Below are 24,932 nucleotides of genomic sequence, written 5' to 3' on the forward strand. Positions count from 1 at the left end.
TGGGTAGAAATTCATCGACCACCCTGATAGACATGGATGCGGGGGGAGAACGGCTGCTGGCTGATGGGTGCAGGGGCAAGATAAGACCTCGTTTTCTTTTTTTGTGTCTATATATGCAACGGTCACCTGTCCTTTGCTCAGACATATTTAGGTTGGACTTGATTCATAAATAAGAAAGAGGACTGTAATTCTGCTGCTCCGTGTCTGTGCCTCAGAGCCTGAGGAGGGGTGAACACTCTCTGAGGAGCTTTCCAGTCAGAAGACACAAGGGGGAAGAGACAGAGGGAGTGAAAGTGTGAGGGAGTGTGTGTTTGTGTGAAAGAGAGAGAGAGGGAGGGAGGAGGTGACATCTCCAGGGCTTGTCCTAGGAAGCAACCTTAGGCTTGGACCTGTGGTGGCCATTCTGGTACAGGAAGGTTGAGGAGGGTGCTTCTGGTTCAAAGCATGCACTAGCTTGTCCCTGCACTGTGGTGGCATGTTGTAGCTGCTGTTTGGCTGATCTCAACATTTGGACTTTGTGAAATTTTATTTTTGCTCTTTCTGTCTGGAGCTTTGTCGAGGTAAGAAGTTTTTTTTCAACAGCTTTTTTAGGATTTCTACACTTAGAAAAATATCCAAAAGCTGTGTTTTCTTAATTTGTGCAGAGTTTTTATATTCTTATGCTATTCTCCATGTGACACAAAATTATTGCTTTTAAAAGAGGATGGTGTTGTGCATATACTGCTCATTCTTGACAAAAAAAGAAAATAATTGAGCTAAAAATTTGAGAACATCTGACTTCATCTCTTGTTTAAATCAGGCCTTTAGCTGATGTTGCCTCACACTCAGATGTCACCTCTGATCTCATTTTGTGTCCCCAACTATGTGAAAATTGATATAATCAGTGTTGTATATATTTACTCTGATATCTCTTCATATCTCTTTCAGATGTAGAATTAGATTTATTTCTTTTATTCATTGGCACACAGTCCATGAACCTTCTTAAGGCTGCTGTCAGCTTAGTGTTTGCCAAAGATGAGGCACATGTCAGGTAGTAATGAGCCCTTGGAGATGGATGTATCACCGCTTTAGGACTGCAGGGTATAATGGTAAAGCCACGCGATCCGTAACAGTTCTTCACCAGGCAGCAGCCGGCAGTATCAGCGGGGTAGCACCAGCCTCAGATAAAAGAGAGAGCTGTGGAGAGGGAGGGAGCAGGAGAGAGAGGGAGAGTGATGAGTGAGCGATAGAAAGAAGAAGCTGTGTAGAGAGAGAGTGAGTAGAGACATAGAGAAGGAGCCGGTGAGGGTGAGACGCCGCCGAAGCACATCTAACCAGGGGCATTTTCTCTTTTTTTTCTTTTCTCTCTCTCTCCTCCCTGTTTCCTACCTGGGCTCCCAGCTCCCTCCAGGATCCGATGATTACAGGGCAGCTGAGCAAGCCGCTGCTCTCCCTGCGCAGCGACATGAGCGCAGCAGAACTCCGGGCGGACGACAAAGCGGCCACCCCAGACAGCGATCTGAACGACGAGCCCCTGCTCCTGCCCTCTGAGGCCACGGACAGAGACAGCACTGCCAGCAAGCTTTACGGTAAGTGTGCTCACACCTCATGTCTGTCCCTTCGCCTGCACAAAGCTGAGGTCTAGAGTAGGCAGCAGTGAGGTGGAGACAGACAGCTTCCAGCAATGGGACAGGTGTCAACACCAGAAACTTAAGTTTAGCAATGAGCAAGTGTTAGTGTTGAAATCAGTGATGTGACCTGGGATTCTCAGAAAAGCAGTTGACAATGTATCAGCAGTACAAGTACTGAAGTCACAGTAGATTTTCATTGAAAATTCAGATTTTACTGTTTATATTGAATCGGTAGTTTTGCATGCTGCTTGTTTATATATAACCTGTGAAATAGTGTAACTGACTCTAAACTAAATTTTACTTTCATCTGCATGAATATTTTGCTTATCTCCACTTTAGAAGCCCTCATATTGTCTGGCAATATTAGGTAGTTTTCCATAATTAAGACTGAGAAACATGGTTATATTTATCACTTCAAATTATTTATGTTATCGTGATCATATAATGAGAAGTTAGAAGTTCGTATGTGTCCTGCATAAAACCTATTATTTATTAATATTTAGGTAAGGAGATATGTATTTTTTGTATTCTTTGTATTTGTTACACATTATTTTGTAGCGTTCTGATTTATTTATTTGTAGTCTCATAAGCTGCAAATGACTTTTAAAATTAGACAATTTCTTTATCAGCATGCCCATTATTTTTGCCATTATCTCATTAATTAAGTGTCGACGCTGTTTTGGTTGTGTTTAGATAAGTGTGTCTCTTTTTATTAGCTGGACTAATTTAATCACTGAGCCTTGTTATGACTCAATAAGTATAATGATAGAAATAACCGTTTAGCACATTTTCTCATTATAATTTATTATGAAGAAGGTAATCAAGTCTTAAACTTCAGTTTCATTATAATGCATTCATTAGAAATGAAATATTTGTATTCAAATCAAATTGCAGTGTCCATAATTTAAGATTTAACAGATTTGTCATGTTCCACAAAGCTAAATCAATTCAGCCTGACTTTATATATTTCATTTCATGGAAATTAAGTGCTCCTATTGTTTCTCTACTCATTTTTTTTTTAAACCAGAGCCTTTTTTTCATTTGCTCAATTTCAGTAGAAAATGTGAAGGATTTGCTTATCATTTAACCTCTCTGTCAGGTTTTAATGTTGTTATATTATTCTGTTTTTGATGTGGATGCAAGATGACAGGTGACAAAATCCTCCTCTAACGGCTTTAGATGTTGGTTTTGAATATTTATACAAACTTTGGTGTCTCCTCTGCTGGTGATGGTATGTTTGTCTGCTTTTCCATTTCTGGAAGTTAAACAGTGTGTGTGTGTGTGTGTGTGTGTGCGTGCGTGCTTGTCTTTTGTATATGTGTTTGTGTTGATATAGGCTTGTATTTGTGGTGGTTATGAATTCATAGTGCATATTGGTTTTTCAGGATTTATTAAGAGCTGTTAATGGTGTGTATGTGTCTATATGTCTGTGTGTGTGTGTGTGTGTGTGTGTGTGTGTGTGTGTGTGTGGGAAGTGGCAGAAAGTATAGTAACTTGAAAATAGACTGACATTTGTGAACAAAACAAAGAGGGAGGGAGAGCCAGAAAATTACTCTCAAACATAATCAGTGAGAGTTCAGCTGTCTTTCAAATCCTTATTTCAAGAATAACCTGTGGCTAGTCTTATAAACAGGGACTGCGTACTGTCTCAAAAGTGTTGCAATTTGGTTTAATAAGCATCAAGTCTGTCCTTCTTTCTTCCTTTCTGATTAGTTTTTATCCTGTTCCTCTCCTGCTCCTCACTCGCATCTTTTCTGTTATGAGCAACACTATAATGTTGCTTTACTGTTTATTTATATTTGAAGCTAGTTATTTTTGTGTGCTTTTGTAATTGATTTGTTTTTGTAATTTCAAAAAAAACTAAGATGATTTTAGACTTTTAATGCATCCATTTTCTGCTTTGTGTTTGCTGATAGTCTGCCCTGTATGTGGCTAAACCGGAGACACTCATGTGTAACTCCTGTGAATTTTGGGTGGATGCTTTCTCTCTGCCCAGTGGCAGAGCCCTGGGCTGCGCCAGCAGTCGGTCCAGTGTGGGAACCACTGCCCACATGAGCTGTCAGTGAAATGCGAGGAGAGGTGCTGCAGTCATGTCTTCTGCTGGGGGAAACGGGGAGGAGAAAGAGTAAGTTAGGTTGAGGAGAAGAGACTCAGCATCTTTTTTTCCTCTTTAAATGCTTCCAGACTGATGGGAACGGTGTGCTGGTAGTGACTGGTCCATGAAAATGTTCACAGTTTAGACGTTGGTATGATGGTTGTCTCCTGTTCAATTTGTTTTGTTTGCTTTGTTGTTGAGGTTTGAGTGAACATTTTAGAGATTTTCAAGTTTTAAGGTTGGATTATAATCCCTGTCATGAGTTGTATAAGGTGTAGTAGGTTTCTCCAATACCAGCTGAGCCTAACACAAATGTAGCATTGGACTGTTTATGTTAATTTCTCAAATGACTGATAATGTCAGCATAACATTATCTGTTTATACAGTATGTGCAGCAAAGTCCTGACTGCAAAGAGACTATATTAAGATGCAGTACTATTATCAACATGAATGCCTCTGATATGGGAGCAATTCTGAAACCAGTCTTTAAACCAAAGCATACTGTATATTATTCAGTGGTTTTCTTTATGTGGTTCTGCATCATGCAGAAGCCACAATATTTAGAGTCTTACCCTCATGGCAATGAAGCAGCATGAGATACTTTGATACCTCATATACAGAAGAAAAAAATAGTACTTTGTTCTGTTTCACGCCTCTTATTATGTAAAAGCTTTCTAAAAGATTGCTCCAGTTTTGTGATTGACAGACGCACACAAACCAACTTGTCACATTGCACAAACAACACACTAATACTAATGTTGAGACTTAATTTGCTCCCCTAGAATTTCAGTGACTTTATCTATTGCACAGACAAGAAAAACACTGCTCTTAAATACAATAGGTACACACACAGTACACACTTTCACATAAATACACACAGTTGCAGCCTTTTGATTTGTGATTAGAACAGTTTAGGGAAGGGTTTGTAAGTCTTCTGCTGAGACTCTCAGAATTACACCAGATCTCTTGTCTCTCTGGTTTTTAATGAATGAATTTATAATTAGGTTACATGTCTGATGTTTTTGTTTTTATATTTAGAAAGTCAACAACTTTTTCTCCTCCACTGAGTTATGTATAGCATTGGTGCCTTAATAGGTCTTAAAAGAGTTTTTGGCAGTATGAGAAAGAAAAGTCAGTGGGAGACAATGACAGTAGCGGTCATGTTTGTCTACAGTAAATGGTCCACCTTCTACACCCACTACATGCTTACTGCGCTGGTGAAAGGGTCGTTCTCCCCTTAAAAGCTCGCCTGTGCAAATAGTCTTCCACTTCAGGTAACAGGGGCTACAAGGCACCACAAACATCCTGCTGCCTTGTATTTATTCCAAGTAGAAGTGGACATTAGGTGGGAAAGCTGTGGTTAGTAGGGCAAGCAATTTTTATTTTTTCAAAGGACGAGATGGTGTTGGATGCGTACAGTTTCTGTCTTCTCTTCTCAAGCAAATCTCCCCCTTTCAGACATCAACAGACAAGATAATAAGACACTCAGAGCACAATTCCGTATTATATTCAGCAACCAAAGGCTCATCTCTTGTCAGTTTGCATTTACTCTCCCAAGGATGTGACGCTTCTATCATCATGCTGTCAAAGAGAGCCAGGCTGGAACGACAGGAGCACTCATTTCATACACTTACTGTCTACATGAAATGGTCTGCACTTATATGGATCCTGCCAAAATGGTGGAACATTTTTACAAAGGTCACCTAGAGAACCCCCCTCCCAAAAAGAGCAAAATGAATCTTCATTGATTTCTGGTATTGGAAGTCATCCAGAAGAAGAAAAAAAGTCCACCCTGCATGACGCATCTGCAGCTAGGCTCATTAGGCTACATTTACTATCAGTGGATTAGTGGAAAGAATTTCACCCAGACTATTTAACATGTATGTAGAGTTGCATGGTTAGAAAAGTTAATACAGAGGTGCTTAGCCTTTAATTAAGCACATATTCTGAAAAGGCTATTCTGAAAGTCATAAACTCACGATGGAAGAACACCCAGAAAACATAAGAAAAAGTCTTTCATTTCCCCTGGGTGAGGCGCAGTATAAACAGCAGTAATTCCTTAATATTAACATCCTTACAGATATGGGACAAATGTCTCTCATGTAAAATTCTCTTTCATACACACGTGTAATCACACAAAGATGCACAAACACACACTGCTTGAGGCATGGGTTCTTATTATTTTTGTGTAATCAGCTTAGTGAGCAGGATGCATGGTGGGACAGGCTGCTTGCTGATGCAAAGAGCCCAGTAATGTTGTGTAGTGAGGTTAAGTAATAAAGTGGCGCAAACCCAGCGCTGAATGGGCCACGTTGAGTAAATAAGAGTGGATAAAGGAGGCAGAGGGGGGAACAGGTCTCTCCCCAGGAGGTGGATCTCATTATAGGGATTTCAGCTGTCTGTGCAAACTTGAAAACAAGCTTAATGCATGCTTATAAAGCAGGTGTAATACATTTGCTAATGTGCCCACTGCGCCCCTGGCTATAGCAACACAGTCACTGCGTGGCATGGAGGACAGGGAGGGAGGAGGAGCATGAGGAGGACTTCTTGTTTTCACTAAAGGCAGCAGTAAAGGTCGTCAGGTTTCACAGAGGCTTGTTTATGCGGAAATGACATTGAGAGAGAGAGAACTTCAAAATAACTGACAATATAATTTTCCCTATTGATTGTATGTTTAAAGTTAAGAAGATTATTTTTTCCCTGAGTAGAAGAATTCCAGAGGAAAGTGCTTTACAAGTTCTACAGGTAGACATCTGAGGGAGAAAATAAATTGAGTTTCAGTGTGCATTTATTTTTGTTATACACTTTCTTTAAGTTGGGAAATATGTGAAAAAAATGTGTAGCACGCTCTCCATACTCAATATCAATAAGCCTTTCATGTAGAGCTAACAAAGAGGCATCACATCTCCTGGCACGGACACGGCTGGTGTTGTTGAGATGTAATTGAAGCTGCAAGGGTCACATTTTCGGAATAGAAATTACAGTCTTGTCTTTGACTTGTGTGGCGTGAACCAGAGATGCATCCCACAGCCCTTGTGTCCTTCACAAGCCTTTATTATTTATAACGCTCGCTCTTTGAGCAATGACCAGTACTAATGCATAACCTTCTGTCCTTCTGGCTGATTCGCTTCCTTTGAAACCAAAGATTGAGGCAGGAGAAGTGGGTGTATGGTGGATGAAGCAGGGGTGTGGGCAGGCGGAGGGGGAGAGCGAGTATAGGGCAGTGGAGATTCAGGCTATCGAGAAGTTATTATGTTTTTTTCCTTTATATCTGAGGATGTGGAATAACACTGTGATGCTTCTTTTCTCCAGAATAGAGTTATGGGCTTCAAAGCAATACTATTTCCTGACGTCCCACCTTCCACTATTTGTCTGCTCCACCAGAATAATGTGCTGGGTGTGGTGTGGTGGGGTTGGATGTCTTTTAGCTACATGATTATTTGCTTATTTCTACCTGTACCAACTCAGCTTTGTAAATATCTCCACAATAGGGGAATACGGCCACAACTAAAACAGCACTTTTTCTAGATAAACTCATTTCTACATGAACTCCGTTTAGCTCAGGTTCAGTGGAGGTAAGATATACTTGTTGTACAGCCTGTATCACCTGATGTTATCCTATAGTGATTGAGGCTGTGCTGCAGCGCTGCTGTGATCCATTGTTATTATACCTCTATGACAGAAGGAACGAGTGAGGAGGAGGAGTAAGGGGGAGGAGGCTTTGAGGGGGCAAGGGGTAGAAAGTGGGACATAGGCAGCATTAGTGCCGGATAGCCTGGGGGGCCGAGGCTGATGTGTCAGGCTTGACATGTGGGTGTCTAGCCCCCACACACTCACACACAACACAACACAACACACACACGGACACACAGGACTGCACTGTCCTCACACCCTACTAGCTACTTTTACATGTCCAGCTGACCACCTGAAACAAAAATGCAAAAATTCTGTTCCTGGGTGCTTCCAATTTTAAGATACACATGTGTAGCTCATTAGCTCATTATTGATGAATCTGTTTTTTAAATTCTGTGTCAGAACAAATGTCTTAGCAGTGCCTATTGTAGTTTACCAACAGCCCTAAACTTAAAAATAATTGTTTTCTATGTCTGTAAAAGAAAGGGAAGCACAAAGTTCATGCTAATCTTACATTACTACAGTCACTACTACAAATCCTAATTTGCTACTGATTACTTAAAGCTTTAACCTATGATTTGTGCAATTTGAAGCTTTAAATTACTACAGCTAACATGTTGTTATTAATCTACTAATTATCGCTACAGTTAATCCATTAAATATATCATTTATTGGTCTGAGAAACATAATGGTTAAAATGTCCAGAGATACAAAAAAACAAAAGAAAAAACTCTTGCAGATATTTTTTTCATTTCTGCAGAGTTATGGGTTTATATACAGACAACGTAGGGGTGCATGTCACAGAGTGAAAGGGAGGCCTTTTTTCATCACAGCGTTGCCGGCTGCAGGCAGCAGAATCCTATTTACAGCAAATATCATTTAGGTAATTTAGGAGGAGGAGCAATAGTGAAGCAGGCATCTCCTAAAAGGCTTACAGCTCTCTTAAAGCTAGTCTTCATCTCAGTGTCCCGCCTCTGCTGATAGCTATAAAAGGATGAACAATAATTTGGATTGTTTTTGCCTCTTTCAACCCTGAGCTAATCAGGTTGACATTGCTTTGGGAATGAGGAGGACGCTCCATAACAGATGTGCTCATGTGCAAAGTGTCCCAAGTCCCTTGTGAGGATGCAACACAAAAGCCCTCTTTCCCCCTCCTCCTCTTCCCTTCTCCATCTTCCCTCTCTCCATCACACCATCTCTCCTTCTTGACCTTTGAAATGGGCATTGCCTCTTCTCACCAATTTACCTCCCTCCGGTCCCTCTTGTGCTTGTGCTGCTTCCATCTCCACTCCAGCATCAAGGGAGAGACAGGTAAGAGCAGCAGCAGCAGCAGCAGCAGCAGCAGCAGCAGCAGCAGAGCACTCTCATGTCAGAGAGCCTTTTGCTGGAAGACCTGTGGCCACGAGAGAGAGCTTAAGTGTTCAAGGATAGGACCCTGACTGCTTTAAGCAGTGTTTGCATGCAGATTCCTCATCCGTTCATCAGAAGCCTTCTTCCCCAAACTGAAGTGTTGAAGTGAACAATTTCTGTTGTTTACATTGCTGTCAGTGGAGACCACTTACCTCCTTCTTCTTCTCCCTATTTTGTTCCATCATCTGATTGTGGTTTACCAATCTCAATAATAGTCTAAGAACTGCTGAGGTATAAAATATTTTCCGTTTAGCATTACCTTCTATGTAATTTTTTTAAACGCCATAATTCCACTTTGTGCCAGAATAATGAAGGAGATGGCTTTCCCCCCTGTAATGTCTACATCCTTATGTGATGAGGATTTGGGCTTTAATGTTGCTGGCCCTGAAGAGGCTGCTGTGGCCTCTTCTCCCTCTTGCCCCTGGCTGTGCTCTTAATTAAGGAAATGACAGCTCTCCTAGCAGCAGCAGTAGCCATAATGTAGCTAATAGTGTTACAGACAGACACTCAAAAATCTGTCTCTGGTGATTTTCTATCCCCAGAAACACTATTGACCTATCCCAAGCAGCTTCTCCACCCTGGCCTCTAAACAGAGTATTACTTCCCTGTAGGTCCAGAGGGAGCCATCTGACTAAGAGCACCTGGAGTTATTGGCAGCAGATTATGCCCTGTGTTATTGTTGAGGGCTTTGGTGGGAGTAATGAAACACAGAGCTAAATCACTGGTGATTTGGGCTCTCTTGCATTCTACAAGGAGTTAAGTAAATCGCTACAAAGCTCACCCTGCACATTATGCTGCCAGCTGCTCCCTTTTATACAGCAGTACACCTGTTTTTTATTCTGCGCTGCTTGCAATAGAAAAATGAAAGTGAAATGGTCTGGCTCTCTCCAGATTGGCACATCAACTTTCCAAGTGGTATTAACAAAATCAATGGTTAGACAATCTGGGACAATTGGTTGTGTATTGATGGAATTAAACCTTGTGTATGATGTGGCTCGTTGTCTATCAGGGCCCATCCCTTACGCTCCAACAGATCCCTGCCCATAAATACTCGGACTCAACAGCTATCAACACACTTTTGCACTATTTTGCATCTTTTTGTAAATGCTACTATAATTCCACTCAGTAGATAATTAAAGATGTGATTAACTTTCAGTCCTTTTTAAACTTAAAAAGTTATTTTCCAGGGATTAGATTTCAGTGGGAAAATGATTGACAACATCTTAATAGCAAACACATGCACTCAGCCAGACATTTTCAAAAGGACCATTATAAAAATGGGGGTGGGCTGTTCATTCTGAATAGCCTGAATCGTTACCAGCTCTCTCTCCCTCTCTCGTACATTTGACAACTTACATAATGCATTTCCACTAAAATAGCTTAAGTGTTAAAGCTTCTTTTATGGGCAAAAATTGATTCATAAATGCACTGAGGCGAAAGCTAACGTGAACACAAAGCTTTCAATAACACCCATTTTATACAGACTGTCAATGTATGAAGCGGTTGCATTAGACAAGGTGGCATGCTGATTGCTTTATGAAATCCAGGCTAATTGTTTTGTGGTGCAGTCCTTGGGGCACCCTGCATTAAGACAGGCCGAATGAAGTCAAATAAATATAGCTCTTTGCCCCCCTATTCAACACAGCCACACGCAGCATAGAGAGGCCTTCTGTCTGCCTTGTGTGGCATTGAAAGTCGCTCTCCAGTGGCCACTTTGGTGATCAATGAAAGAGAATTTATATAGTGGTGGATATTGGCAATATTTCCATGACATAAGTCACATCAAATTGCACCCTGTGCCCTGTAATAAATATAATTATTTCACTTACATAAAAGAATGTTTTCACTGGAAGTCTCATCATGTCACTGTCAGTATGTGTTTGGAATAAATAAGACTTGTTTTATTTAAGTAGTCAAGGCCATGGAAACACACATGTGTGCACATTCACCATCTAAAGGGTGTTTTTGTCATTCAGGATGACGCTGTGATTTAAGGGCACTTGTGCTGTTACAACAGCAATTAAACTTCTCAGGAAATTCAGAAAAGAGATAAAGGCTGAATGTCCCAGATAAATGTAAAGCTATGCTGAATGTGCGTCGCCTCTTCTTTCATCTCTCCTCACGTCAATACATCCATTCATTCTATTTTATCCATTGTATGACCTGTGTATAATCACGACATCAAAAGACTTTCTTTTTAGTAAAGGTTTGATTGAGATATTTTCCTCTGTGCAGTATTAATCTCCATCTATCTCATTCACATTAGATCAGTAGATTTTTTTAAAAGAAAACAAAAGCTAAATGTGTACAAAGATTCAAGTAATAAAAAAGAATTGAAGATTGAGTCCCTGGGTATTTCTCCTGTCAGCTTTTTAATTTAGTTAAAGAAATTACACAAATCCTTTGGGGGCAGATGTGCATGTGTATTTATTTATTATCGATTTTTTCTCCCACGATAAACATGTTATCAGTACAGGTATTTGCAAGGGGATGAAGCTTTCTAAGTTATTGTGAAATGATGCAATGAAAGGCATCACTGAATCGTTACTCAGTAGGTTTATCAGATAGAATACCTTATAGACAGCCAGTATCTTTTCCTACACACAAAGCTCATTGGAGTTTTCATTATTAGCTAAATATCCTAATTTTGCTAATTGACTCTGTTATGAAGTTAATTGGATAATTCACTGTCATCAGTAGCACTGCTGGGTTTGTTATTGTTATCACAGGGTGGCAGCTACATGTAGAGAATTGCATTTAAGATGGTTGGAAAGTTTTAGTGGCAGTAAATAAAGAAGTTTGGAGGAAAGAAATGAATTTGATAACTGAGAATAAACTGCTTAGAGACAACACTTCTAATGGAATCCTGCGCAATCAATTATAATATCCTGTCTCTGATTTTACAAACAAATTTAAAATTAAACAGCAAATACTGATGATATTGCTGTGATAGCTTTTTATAGACTCTAATATAGCCACAAAGTATCTTCTGTGTGTTCAGAAATATCTTGATTCCAGATACTGGGTGCACTGGGGTGGGGCTGGGAACAACATGATCTGTAATGGGTGAAATAATTGGTGAAAAGAGACTGGCTTGTCAAAATAGCCGCTGCGTTGCGAGGTTGATAAGCGAGAGGATGTGGACATTTATCGAGGAGCAGGGCCAGCCAGCCAGAGGTAGAAACCAGTCAGGAAAAGCAGGCTTACCCTTGGGCTTTCACATCAACCATCAAACGCTTGAGGTTCATTTGTTGGGTCATGGCATTCACCAATTATTTGGATTTTATGCAAAGATGAAATGATTTTAGTTGGCGGAGGGGAGTTTAAAATGCACTGCATAAATATACTTGACAGGCAATGAGATCTTGCTGGCAAAGCTATTGAATGGTACATTTGTGTGAAGCTTTTATGAAAGGACTAGAAACCACTGCATGCCCTGTATGTTTAACAAAAAAAACCTTTTCAGCAGTGAATAGAAAGACACAATGCTTTCAGGGATTTATTCTTTATTTAAAAGCTGTGATATTCCATTTAAGAAAATCGATCTTACAGTGGAAATGTGATTACATTTTTTTAATTCATTGCCTACATTGTTTGCTTTAACAAGGTTTTGTGGCCTTCAAATGCATTTCTACATGATTGGCTTCATTTCATGTACAAAATCCATTTTATTCTGGGGAAGAATTGTTGTATGAGGAGGGATGATGTATGTAGTATGTGGTCCACCTAACTTCTAGTTTATATAGATATGGGAAAGGTGGAGCTGGGTGTGTGGAGCTTAGGCAGGCAGCAACCTGTTCAGCTCCTTATATATCCATAACGTTAACACTTAATTTAAATGAGCGAGTAGTTTATAATTTTACTTTCATTTTGAGTTATCTACGATATACTTTAAACATAGAGGTCTATAGTATTGACTCCCCTTTGGAATCATATGTCCTCATGTAAGACATTTTACTCATTAAAAGATGCTTAAGGAGAAAGTAGGTTTTTTTATACTAATTTGCAGTAAGACAAAAGAGTTTTTTTTTTGTTATTCAACAAAATCCAACAAAAACATCACTTAATAAAGATGCCTTCAAATAAATCGCTCTAAAAATGCTTGAAGGTCGAGCTCAGAACGCTTTGTTCACCCAGGTTAAGGCTGTCGTTGTGAAACATGGTAATGAAAGGCCTGAAGTCAAATCTGACAGGACATATTAAGTGTTATTGACGGAGCATGTGTAACAGAGTGGGGGGCCTTGCTTATAATAGAGCATAGATTTTGCAAGATTTTGTACAATCACCTCAACCAACTTATTTAAAAGACACGAGCCATGAAAGTGCTCCAACTACTTTTTGAAGTCTTCTCAGGGAAATCAATGCAAGGTTTCTCTGTGTTGTTCAGTGTTTGGCAGCTTGTTTTATTGTTATTACTGTGTAAAGATTTATGAAATCATTATCTTCCTGCTTAACATCCACCTGAATGTTACTGTAGGGTTTAGATTGTGTAAAATAGAGATGACTCCACAAGATTAGACTCTCCTTAGGTCTTTTCTACTGTAAGTCTTTTCGTGATCCCATCGAGGTCAAAGGGCGAGGGTGGGTGCAGCCTTTTTAGGGCCTGTCTTGTCCACGCTCTGCACTGCTAAGAGATCCTGTGAGATAGGGATTGCTATGATAACCAATCGTCGGTGCTCTTTATTTTCCCTGCAGCCATCAGCAAGCTTATTATCATGTCCCTGTCTGCTCCGCTCCACTCTGCCCTCATAGCAAACAGGTCTAATTGTATCTCATAGCTGCAGGCTTAGAGCAGAGGGGGGGCAGTGGGTTTAGATGAGTGATACTCAGTGATGTAAATGGCTGAATAATATGGCCCCAGCGTTTGTGGTGGAGCTTCATCTCTCAGCGGTAATCTAGGCCATCGGGGACCCGCCAGTATGCATCATCCCCCATCAATGAGCCTCTCCGCTGGTTGGTAATTTATTCAGTGCTACAGCGGTTATTGATAAAGCACTTAAATACAAATTCTCCCTCTTCTGCAGCTGCCCACCTCCGCTCTGTAGAACACTCTGTTGTAATATCCCAGCATGGTCTGTGTTGAGTGTTTATCTACTTACACTGTCTTTGTTGATCTCAGCTAGATCTTTCATTTTTTGTTGTCTTTCTGCTTTTTTTAATGGATCTCTACCTGTTGCTGTTGTAGGAGTTCGTGACGGATCAGTTCAGTCTGACGCCAGCAGCAGTCCTTCTGAGCAGAGTCAGCTGGGCCAGTCTCACCCAGGATACCCAATGGGCCCACAGGTGAGTAAGGAGAGATGAAAATTCAGTGACCAAGTGAACACCTTAGATCTAAAAGTTCTAGAACCTCTTTCTCTTCAAGCTTGAAAAGTTTGAAAAGTATTTAATTAGGATGAAACTACTAAAAGTAACAGTTTTAGTCAGAGCTACTGATTGAAAAATACACCAACATACTTTTTTAACTCCTACAATGGCAGACTAACTTTTTCCGGGTGCTAGCTGTAGAGCGCCTCACCTTATTCTCTCTGTCTCTGACATGATTTTGCTCAGAATAGTGGTGGTAGTTGCTACCTTGCTAGTTACTGCATCATCTGATTCTTTCCCTTTTATTGTGAGTGGGAAACACCATTACTTTCTATTATTACAACGTACTTTGGCAAAAAAAAGAATGTAAAGAAAGGAAATGATCTAAGAAGCACTTGACTATGTACCTAAAATTAAAATCAACACTAACCTAACCACTAAATCTGCATTCAATAATCAAATACTCAAAAAGCAAGAGTAATGTGTTTATGTTTCTAGTAGTGATTTAGGAGCTTGACAACGGACTATATTCATTATTAATAATAGAATAATTATTAAACAAAATAAATAAAACACTGTCCTTTTTAGTGTGTCTACATTCATATTATTTCAGTGCACAAAACATAAAAAAACACAACCACCCCAGCTAAATGAATCCTTACCAGCTAAATTATGAAATCATAAAGTATTAAGTCATCACACATCATCTTCAAATGTAATGGAGCTGTGGCGCTAATGAGCTGACAATACAGGTCTTGTCAAAACAAGCAGGGGAGAAAAGAGCCCGAGCCTGCAGCCTTGTTAATAGCTCAATCAGGCATTGTCCTATCTGATTGGATTTATTGGCTTGGTGGCTCGGCGATGTTTAATGAACATCTATCTCATTAGTGTTGCTCAATGTCACACACACACACAGAACTAGGTTTCCTCCACCCTCTTTAATAAGGCCATTCTCCCTGCACTCAGTGTTACTCTGTGACAGTCAATCCTCATCAACACAGACAAAAGAGGAAACATGAGATGTGAGCCACTCAGCCACTCGTTGGCAGGTTCGCAGGGTGAGAAATCTTCCAGTGGAAGAGTCAGTCTGCTGTGATAATAAAAAATGTGCCTAATTAAAAGCACTTTTCTGATTACACAACCCCTCCCTGGTCAAAGCTGCCATTTTGGTAATAGATAAGAAATAAAAAGCGAAGTTAAAGCATCTCGAGTAGGCAGTAGTTACAGTCGGAGCCTCAGCAGGCGGCTCTCAGCAGTCACCATCTAATATATTAATGCTGTCAGTACAGTCTCTGTGAAGCTAACACTTTTCAGAAACAAAGGCGCTCGGCATGCCATACCCAATTCTCTTGTTCCAGGATCAATATGTTTTGATAGATTCTCGCTCCAGAGCCGGATATTGTTCGAACAACCATTATCCGATGGTAGTTTACCCAACATGAATCTACCTTCCTTCTGTTTCCCACTCGCAGTTAGGATGACAAAAGTCTGCTATCTTGGTGATTATGGGCAATTTCTCAGTGCCAGAGCTGCCAAGCAGATAGAAGGGCCTATTCTCCCCTGATGGGCAGAGAGGCTGGGTACCACATCCAGTCCTGAGTGGGCCTGCTTCCCCATCCAGAGTCCAACACACACCCAGTCAGTGTGTCTGTGTGGCCCCTAGGAGACCACTTCTCAACACTCAGCTGTCAGGTCTGCCAAACACCTTACAGCAGCTTTCCAGCACCTATGGAGAGGAGGAGTGAGAGTACCAGGCGCAAAGGCAGAAGGTGAACTGCTTATAAATCCAGATGAGTGATGCTGGGGTTTCTAGCAGCAAGCCCTCGTTTTGTTGCCGTGAAGCTGAGCTAATTATGTTCCTTCTGAATTCGCTTTTATATCAGATTGTGATGTGTACATGTACAGTGTTGTCACCCCCAATGAAGATCATAATCAGTCTTAAACTGGCACAACAAACAGCCTAAATACCAGACGCTCTTGCATGCTTTAAAAAAAATCTTCTCAGTGCTTCTCCACAGCCGCCTGTAATGATAAATAAATCAGCGCAACATCTGATAATTGTAGAATTGTCTTTTAATGTTATTCCCTTCTATGTGAGGCTGTCTTTGCTGTCAAGCCTGGCAATCTCATTTTGTTTGATTCAGACATGAAATGTTCAAAGAGTGTCTTTGATTATGCGCTGCTTCGATTTGAGATTAAATTTAGTTTAAAAAAGCCAGATTAAACATATGTCACTTGCAGCTAACAATGTGTCGCCTTTGTTAGTGTCCTTTGAGGATTCTGTGAGCTGTGGAATTATTAATTCATTTTTTTAAAGTTAATGGCAAATGTCATTTTTAATGCTCTCAGAAGTGTCAGATTGTCATTTGCTATGCACTGTTGTTGTGTATCAAAGCAAATGTTGAGAAGAAAGAGTGCGTGTGACTACTTGTGCTTGCAATGTTCACCTCTTTTAACAGCTCTGAAACACAAACAGTGTTTGTTTGTGCACGTATTTGGCCTTGACGCTTTGTGGCTTCAAACCCACGTGACCTTGCATGTCCTAAACTGTGATCACATGTATGTCGGAGCGGGTGCAGGCGTTCTGCACCATGCAGGGTTATCACAGTGACACGCCTGTCACCTAAGAGCACCAGGCTGGGCTCTTCGCACCAGTCAGCCCGTTCTGCCTCCTGTGCGAGCTGCACACTTATACACACACCATGCAAAACAGAAGCACATAGCTGACAATTGGAGTTAAAGGCTTGCGAACTTAAGGTAGTGCAGCCAGGCTTACCTGGCAATATCAAAGGCAGTCGGCTTTACTTGTGGACACAACACGAGCTGACTTTTATTATTTTATTCCAGAGAATTCAATTCATGTTTACACAGTAATTTTGTTGGATTTTGCAACATCTTCAGTATCTCATGCCTCATATCTCCTCTGCAAAATCTGTTTGGCATGCTCAAACACTGAAAAGCTTGGGTTAGAATGAATTGAATTTAAGATGTCATTTCCCATGTATTCATGGAGATTTCAGCCCTAGTACAAACCTTCCCACTTCTGGCTCACAACTCTCGATGAAAAAATGTGTAGGTGTATTTCCAAACCCGCTTCCCTGAAAAATACATTTAAATAGATCTTCTGCTGAGCAAAATATCTTAGAGCGATACTTCTGATAACATATCTCTTCCTCTATGTGTATGACTGCACCGATTCCACTTTAACTAATATGAGTGAATGGATACGTGAAGAGACAAGAGTGATGTGTTATATTCGTCATAAAAAGAGTAAAGTACTGCTACTTTTAAAAAAAAAAGAGGAAAAAAAGCACTGTGTATTTCAAGCACATTATTCTGTGGTACCAGGGATTCGTTCAGTGGGATGAAACATGAATCGCTCTGCATTCCTGTTAAAGGAAAAAGTCTCAGCTCTTTCACAAAGATAGGGTTTGATTTCTGTCAGTACTAACAACAGTGTGTTTTGACTGTCAGACTATGACACAGCAAAGCACAGTGTTCAGCTGCAAAATAACAGATTTACTGAAGTGCTCTGATTAGTGAAGTCAAGTTTGTGATATCTGCTGTACTCCTTTAATTCTGTTAATTAAGCATCTCAGAATATAAAATAGTATGTGTTGCATTTTTATTATATTATTTCTGTAAAACAAGCATCCTTCAGCACACACACATCAGCACTGCACTGATAACTCGTTTTACCATTATCATTCATTAATATTCATTAACAATTATTAAACTGAAACATTATTACAAGCAAGTTATAATCAAAAACAATATCATTACTTTCTGCTATTACTACAAAACTCCAATCTCCTGGCTTGGGTTTTAATCATATCCCACATTAAAAACACTTTAATGGTATCTAATGTGTTTTTAAACATGAAAATGACATAGCTAAAAATTAGCCATATTTTCTAATTACATTCATTTTTAGTGCCTTGTATGATGCGTGATATGTGATAAACATTGTGATACAGTGCCTATAATTCAATATATCGCAAAATTGGAATGTTTTTTTTTTTAAATATTTTAGAAAAACCATTAAAAAAACATAATCAATGCAAACATACAACATCACAAGTGGATTCCTATTTTCTTACAGCCCAAATAATGTAACTAAAAACTACCCATTTGTTAGTATAATGTTTAACCATTAAAGCCTTGTGTTTGTGTGTCTGTGTGCATGTCTCTAGTCTCTCCTGGTGGCCCAGCAACTGGCAAACGCAGTAGGTGGTGTGATGTCCGGTGCAGCGCCCGGCATGAATCAGCCCATCCTCATCCCCTTCAACGCAGGGGGACACCTGGGCGGGCAGCAAGGCTTGGTGCTTTCCCTGCCTACAGCCAACATCCAGAGCCTGGTGGCTGCTGCTGCTGCGGGGGGCATCATGACACTCCCCCTCCAGAACCTGCAAGGTGAGAAAACAAGGGCAGCACAGACATGAAGGAAAAACTAGTTCTTATAGGTAAAACAGAATAAACATGATGTCTAACAAAAAAGGAATTCGACTTCTGGACTGTAAATCCATATAGCCATTCTTCGTGTTAAGTAGAGAGTACAACAAACAAATATTGCTACCAATAATGGCATTTTATACATTTATGGTATGTCATGAAATCGTGTTTTTTCCTAATAAAAAGGCTTTACAGAGGTCTGGACCAGGTAAGAATCCTTGAGGGGTTTGTATCCCAAAAAGCAGCTATCCTCAACTCGCCCAGAGGAACAACCATATTAATTACAGGTCAACGTTTTGCACTGCAGCGCAAAAGCACTTTATGCCTCTTTCCTGTGCATAAGAGTGCACTGTACTTCACTTTTTTATCTCTTTTCCACCTCATCTGTCCATCCACATGGCTGTACTTATCCCTGCCTTTTAAACTTTAATGCCCAAGTGTTCTCTTTTGATCATAGTTGTAAATGGTTTTCATTTTAATGTTTAAAACATTGTCTCTTTTATACCATTAGATTGAAGGATGGATGGGGAAACCATCAGTCATGAATCTTAGATGAGAAAGCTGCACTAATGTAAAAAGATGCCAGGCTACATGTAAAGCAGTGTGTTTTTAGGATGGAGATTACAATAATGCCAGTGCAGCACAAAGTGCAGCGAAGGCTGCCTTCATGTGGGGAAATGGATGGACAGATGCCCTGAGTGAGGAAATGTGGAGGTAGAAGCCTAATGGACACAAACATGCATAAATAACAGCAGCCATCGCTGTGGGCAGAGCTTTTAATAAACCCACATCTATCCAGCGAGCCCTTCAATGTATCCGTCAGTAGTGGACGATAATGGGCCCAGCAGGCCTGTCTGAGTCACACTTCAACAGATCCTCCTCCTGGTGTGTGAGGGACAACCCAGAGGCTTCAGCGATCTGATGAACTGATCGACAAACACATTGTCAGGGTGTCAGAACACCAAAACAAACACCTCTCAGTCATCCATATTGTCCACTGCCAAACAAACCAACAAACAGTCTGAATCCAGTGTGCTGATAAAATTCTCCAGCCACAAGAGATAGAGGAAAAAAAAACTGTTGTGGAGAAATGCCTCTGTGGCAGATCTTTTTTTAAGTGTGCGGACTGACAGACTGCCTGTTCGCGCGTCCTCTTATCTGAAGGGGATGCATTGAAGGGACCTCCGTGGAGAGAAAGTGACACAAGTCACGAGTGAAGCTAAATGTCTTGACTGTGTCCGGGCCCCTCTGGCCACGAGGCGCTCCTCCACTCTCCCCTGTCTGAGTTCATCACAGCTCTGCTGAATGAGGCCTGCTGGCACAGCACCTCTGTCAGACAACTGCAGCTCTGGCCTCTGCCCCCGTGTCCCCCTCACTTCCCCTCCCCGGCCCTCCGGGGCTCCAGGCCTGATTAATCACACATATAATACGGTGCTACGCTGTCGCCGGGGAGCAGTCAGCTCATTTCACAACCTCAGGAGCAAGTGTGCTTTACAGCACTCACACTGCTAGCTAATTAGCGTCAGATCAGACACAAGACACCAGTGAGGCACAGTAATGAAACTCTGGGTGGAGCCCAGCCAGTGGTTGCATTTAAATGTAATGAGGCAGCTAATGACCAACTAATAAGGCTGTTTGTCTCGGGGAATTGTATGCTTTGCATTATACCATATGCATGTAGTCCCCTGGTCCGGAACATATGAGCTGTCATAGATCAAAATCAAGGTCGTCAGTCCAAAGTGTTGCTACATTTATTTTTATTTTAATTAAGCTTTAATGAGGGAAATTAAACAAAAAGACAATCAGTGCCAAGAGTATATTGATCACATGTTTTGATCGTGCTAATCAAAGCTGGCTGTGAGAGAACAAATGTTGACAAAAGGGAAGCGGCTGGACTCCTGCAAGCTTTAGGAGGGCAGCGCTTTTAGACTGTGATGAATAACTATCACTGTAATGGGGTTGTGCTATAAAGTTGGAGCAGTTGCTTAAATAAAACTGAGCAGCATCTTGTGGCAGACTCAGTAAACACAGGCACCAGTGTAACTGGTTATTTGTCAGAATGATTTATGCCTGCAAACATGCAGTAAAAACAAATTCCCAATGAAACTAAACAAGGGAGAAAGTTATCTTTTGTGACAGAGTGCACACAATTCTAGCTGACTTCACAGAGGCAAAAACTAGGTTGGGTCATGCTAGAGGTCTGTAAATATGACGGCTGATGAGAATAAAAGAATCATACATGATTTTCACAATTTCACATCTAAGTATGCATGACAAAACAGAAGCATTTTTTTTGTTCTCAGATATGATTCTAACTTCCTCCTGCATTTTTAATACCTTTTCATTTCATATGATTTTAAAACTAGCAAAGCATGATTACCATACTTGTAAAACTAGTTGTATCAAAGCACTGTGCATGTAATGCTCAATGGGAGGAAGCAGAACAAAGTCTCATCTGTCTACTCCTCTCCTCTCTGACTCACTCAAAGGTAATGCAAGAAGCTAGTTTACTGGAGCGCTTTCATATTAATAAGCATATCCCGTCTTATTTGCTCTCAGCAGAAAGCCAGGCAGCACATCACATCAGAGAGCTGAGTTCTAATGGTGAGGTGAGAGCATTGTTCCTCTGTACTCGTCCGCGGGAAACACAAAACAGCACTCAAGCTTCCTGATAAAGGTCGGCATCCCACTCACCTGCAGTAATGAGACCCTGTGTCAGTGCCAATCAAAGGCATGTCTGTCGTTTTGATGAAAACGCTCAGCGGTGTCGTTCGCAGGTTGCGGGTTTCGGCACGATACAAATTAGGGAAATCACTCTGCTCATTACACCACCAAAGGGTGGGCTCCTGGGGGAAGAGCCAAATGTTTCCACACTAGTTAGAAATGTCAGACTGCATCTCTTCTGCCTCAGCTGACTGCTGCTCCTTTAAGAGGTTAGCTCACCGGGCCGGGCCACTGACTTAACCTCTGTCTGCTGTGGGAATGCCTCTGTGTCCCTTTACCCATTACATTATCGGAGAATTTCTGACGTCCTTTTTGGGTTGTTACAGCTCTTTGTTAGACTCTTTCTCTCTTGTGTATATTTATTGGATCATTTTAGGATAAGAAAAGAATAACATGATGTCTGTGGGCACAATCAGTCAATAAAAGAGTACATTAAGGCGGCTGTGTGCAAACAGTCCACACTTCCTCACATCAACAGCTGCCGTCTTAACACAATAGAGGCCAAATCCATCCCCTCTCCCTTATCACTGTTTAATTCGAAGCAGTATGTATTCCACGTCGTCCTTTAATGATTTAACTTTGCTGTGGTTGTAAGATGACTCGCAGGGGAGAGCACTGCATTAAATAAATAACAGTGATAAAATGTAGACCTCATACATTTCAAAGCTAATGCAACTAGCGGTGCAATAGGAGCAGCTGCACACAGTCCTGGAGCGGTAATTTGATTGATTTGTTGTGACAGCAGCCAAATAATTGAGAGTGAGAGGTGCTGCTGGAGATGAAGCGCAGACAGAGGCAGGTTCGCCAGGCAGTCCCAGCAGATATGGCACCCGGGTTCTCATCTCTGCCATTGATATCTGCCAGTGGTTTATTGTTTGTCTTCAATAAGCAGCTTGGAAACGTGCCGGGTTACTGCCTTTGTGACAGTTTGGTGACAAGAAGAATAAAAAAAAAATCACCAATCAAAACGTGCAGAAGAGCATCGTGAGGGTTAGAATCAAACACACAAATTTACACCCAGGCGCAGATTTACTGTACACACTCTCCCATGAGACTGATTTATACTCTGATGTCTGTTTTGAAGCAGAGATGGAAGTAAATTTAAATTCTACCTCCTGCTGTTTCACTTGTTGCAGACATGCTAATGATTTGTTCTCTATTCAAGTTGCATGTTTTTCATAATTGTACAAATGATTTACAGTGTATTTGAATAGCCTATATACGGTATCTTTGTTTTTTTTCATTGTACGTGTCCCCAGACATTTTCATGTAGCGCTGTTTGTCTTAACCTTCAGTCCCTTGACTGGTGTTTTGTTTCGGTGGATGGTGGCAGTGTCACTCCGGTTCAGCCATGCCACAGGACAGCAGCCTGAAATAGAAAGAAAGAAAAGAAAAAGAGAAAGGGGTGGGGGGTGGGTGGGAGGATGTGTCTTTATGGCGGTGTGGAGGAGGACAATAATATTGTTAATCAGATGTGGCTGTGTCTGCTCCTCCACAGCAAACCCTGACATCTGCCCTCACTGGTAAACATTGAGGGAGGCTTTTTGCAAACCTCCTGCCATAAACACACAGTCCACACGGCAGACTCTCTGCATTGTGTCTGTCTGCAGGGAGTGTAATGTCTTTGTTTAATGGCTTTTACTCAAGGTTGCAATAAGGCATTGTGTATTAGTAGAGGTTAGTGACACATTTTTTTGAAATAATGACATTTCCAGCTGTTTATTCCCTCAGCTCAAATTACACAGCATCTGTTGTAATTAAGTTTTCAAAATCATTTTCACATTTGGCCAAATTAACAGTTTCCATTTGGTCCTTTAAAATCCTTCGAAACCTCAATCATCTGTGCCTCCTCTATAATAAACTGCACAGTAATTCTCTAATAGTTGCATAAATTGATTAACAATTATGCACAATCAATACAATTCATCTTTTCATTATCACATCTTATTGTTCCTGTTGTGTAGTCAATTATCTGTAAATGAGTGAGTATTGAATGTCATACAGTACACATTAGTGTGTTGTTTTCATTATTTCTGGCAGTAAAAGGCCTTGACCACTTCACCCTGGAGTTGTTCTGCAGAAATTACATCTCACTTTTTCGCCTCCCCCTTTTTTTTTGGAGCCAATCTGTTTTCCGAAAGATTTGCTAAAGGTCCGCCACAGCGCAACTCAGAAAGCTTTCAGCAACAATCTGTAGTCAAGCATTTTAAATGAAAATTGATTTGTGATTTACATGGTCAGTGAGGGGAAAATGAACTTATGAAATGTTGTAAATGAAATATTAGACAAGGTGCAGTGGGAGAGAGAGCAGACAGAGATGGTAATCTTGTGGAGCTTGAATTCCTGCTTGGCAGAACTGGGTGACATTTTACATTTATCTGTGTTCTGCATGAGTTGTAATGTTAATGGTAATTTTATGGGACTGAACTGGAATGAAAATGGTGTTATCACCGATTGCTTCAAATATGGAATTGTGTAAAGTAGCACAGCTGCATCCTTTATTTCCCATTCCCCAGTAATGTGAGTTAATGCATGATCTGTCCTCTGAGGCTGAACGCTGTGTATTCAGCACGTTTTTTTTTTCTTTTTTTTAATCTGTGCATTCTACAGAGTGCCTTATATCACAGGATGAAACACACAGACTGTTGTGTTGTGATATTAGTACAAATGCTGCAACGTTTCTAACATTTATTCAGCAGGTTTTCTTTTGGTAATAACTACTACATGATCAGCAGCTAGCTCTAAAAAATACAAACAAACATAATATCAATACAAGTCTATCATGGACTTAATAATACAAGCAAATCAATGCAGCATTACGCTCTAATCAATACTACTTACACTAAGCCCAGATGTTTTAATTTTATTCGATACCTTGCGCACTGAACGTTTCCGGTTTCCACTCTGGCTGTGTACAACATGTATGGATTTTCATAGAGCTCGCTCTTCCGTGTCTCAAAGAGAAAAGAACTAAAAGCGGAGAGAAGAACAAACAAAGTGACGCTGCATCAGGAACGCTATGGGAGTCTGGGAGGCAGCCTGGATCACACAGAGGTCATTTTTAAACACGGCTCTCCTGTTCCCCACGTGTGAAACCAAAGAGTCCGTGGTGACATTTGTCAGCAGATGGTGTGGAACCAAACCCCTCACCAGCAGGGACGTCTGAGTTGCTGCTAAAAGCTATCTGTGGTTACTAATTGCTGACCAGGGCCTAATTACCTTAATTAATGGCAGGGGTATCTGGGGGCCAGATTTGTGGAGGCTTTTATCAGTATCAGTGCAGCTTAAAAGGTCCCGCAGGAGGCCTGAGGAGTGTGTAAGTCCCGTGGGTGCTATTTCTGGACTAACTGCAGACACATCACAGATGGATCCTGTGGCATCAGTACAGGACGGCATGTTTGGAGTGCAGTATCTGTTACTTACAGATCATAAGAAAACCTCACTGAATACATGTGAGAGGGGGGAAAAAACGCTTTTCTTACTGCCCTCTCTCATGCACAAGGCCGTTTCCTGAATTATATCACCGTAATTCACAATGACAAAGTAGACTTAGCACCTTTTTCCACAGAGCGTGGGGGGTTTTGTTCAGTGAGCTCTCACTGTGAAATTAGCCCTGGTACTTTTCTCATTTTCCAGTTGCAGTGAAATGGTTAAAAGACACAGATCAGCCAGTATGAAAATAGAACTGATTCAACAAAATCTGC

General features: G+C 40.9%; 1 protein-coding gene across 1 annotated transcript in view; it reads left to right on the forward strand.

The window, feature by feature from the left end:
* Positions 1-1,396: 1,396 nt before the first annotated feature.
* The window catches only part of pou6f2 (POU class 6 homeobox 2), a 56,866-nt gene continuing 33,330 nt past the window's right edge, over positions 1,397-24,932 (forward strand). Inside the window, exons 1-3 of the mRNA XM_028433335.1 lie at positions 1,397-1,568; positions 13,934-14,031; positions 18,246-18,465. Coding sequence (XP_028289136.1) covers positions 1,397-1,568; positions 13,934-14,031; positions 18,246-18,465 — 490 coding nt within the window. The remainder of the gene's footprint in view (positions 1,569-13,933; positions 14,032-18,245; positions 18,466-24,932) is intronic.

The sequence above is a fragment of the Parambassis ranga genome, chromosome 20 (assembly GCF_900634625.1).
Source record: "Parambassis ranga chromosome 20, fParRan2.1, whole genome shotgun sequence".
In the NCBI taxonomy this organism is placed as follows: domain Eukaryota; kingdom Metazoa; phylum Chordata; class Actinopteri; family Ambassidae; genus Parambassis; species Parambassis ranga.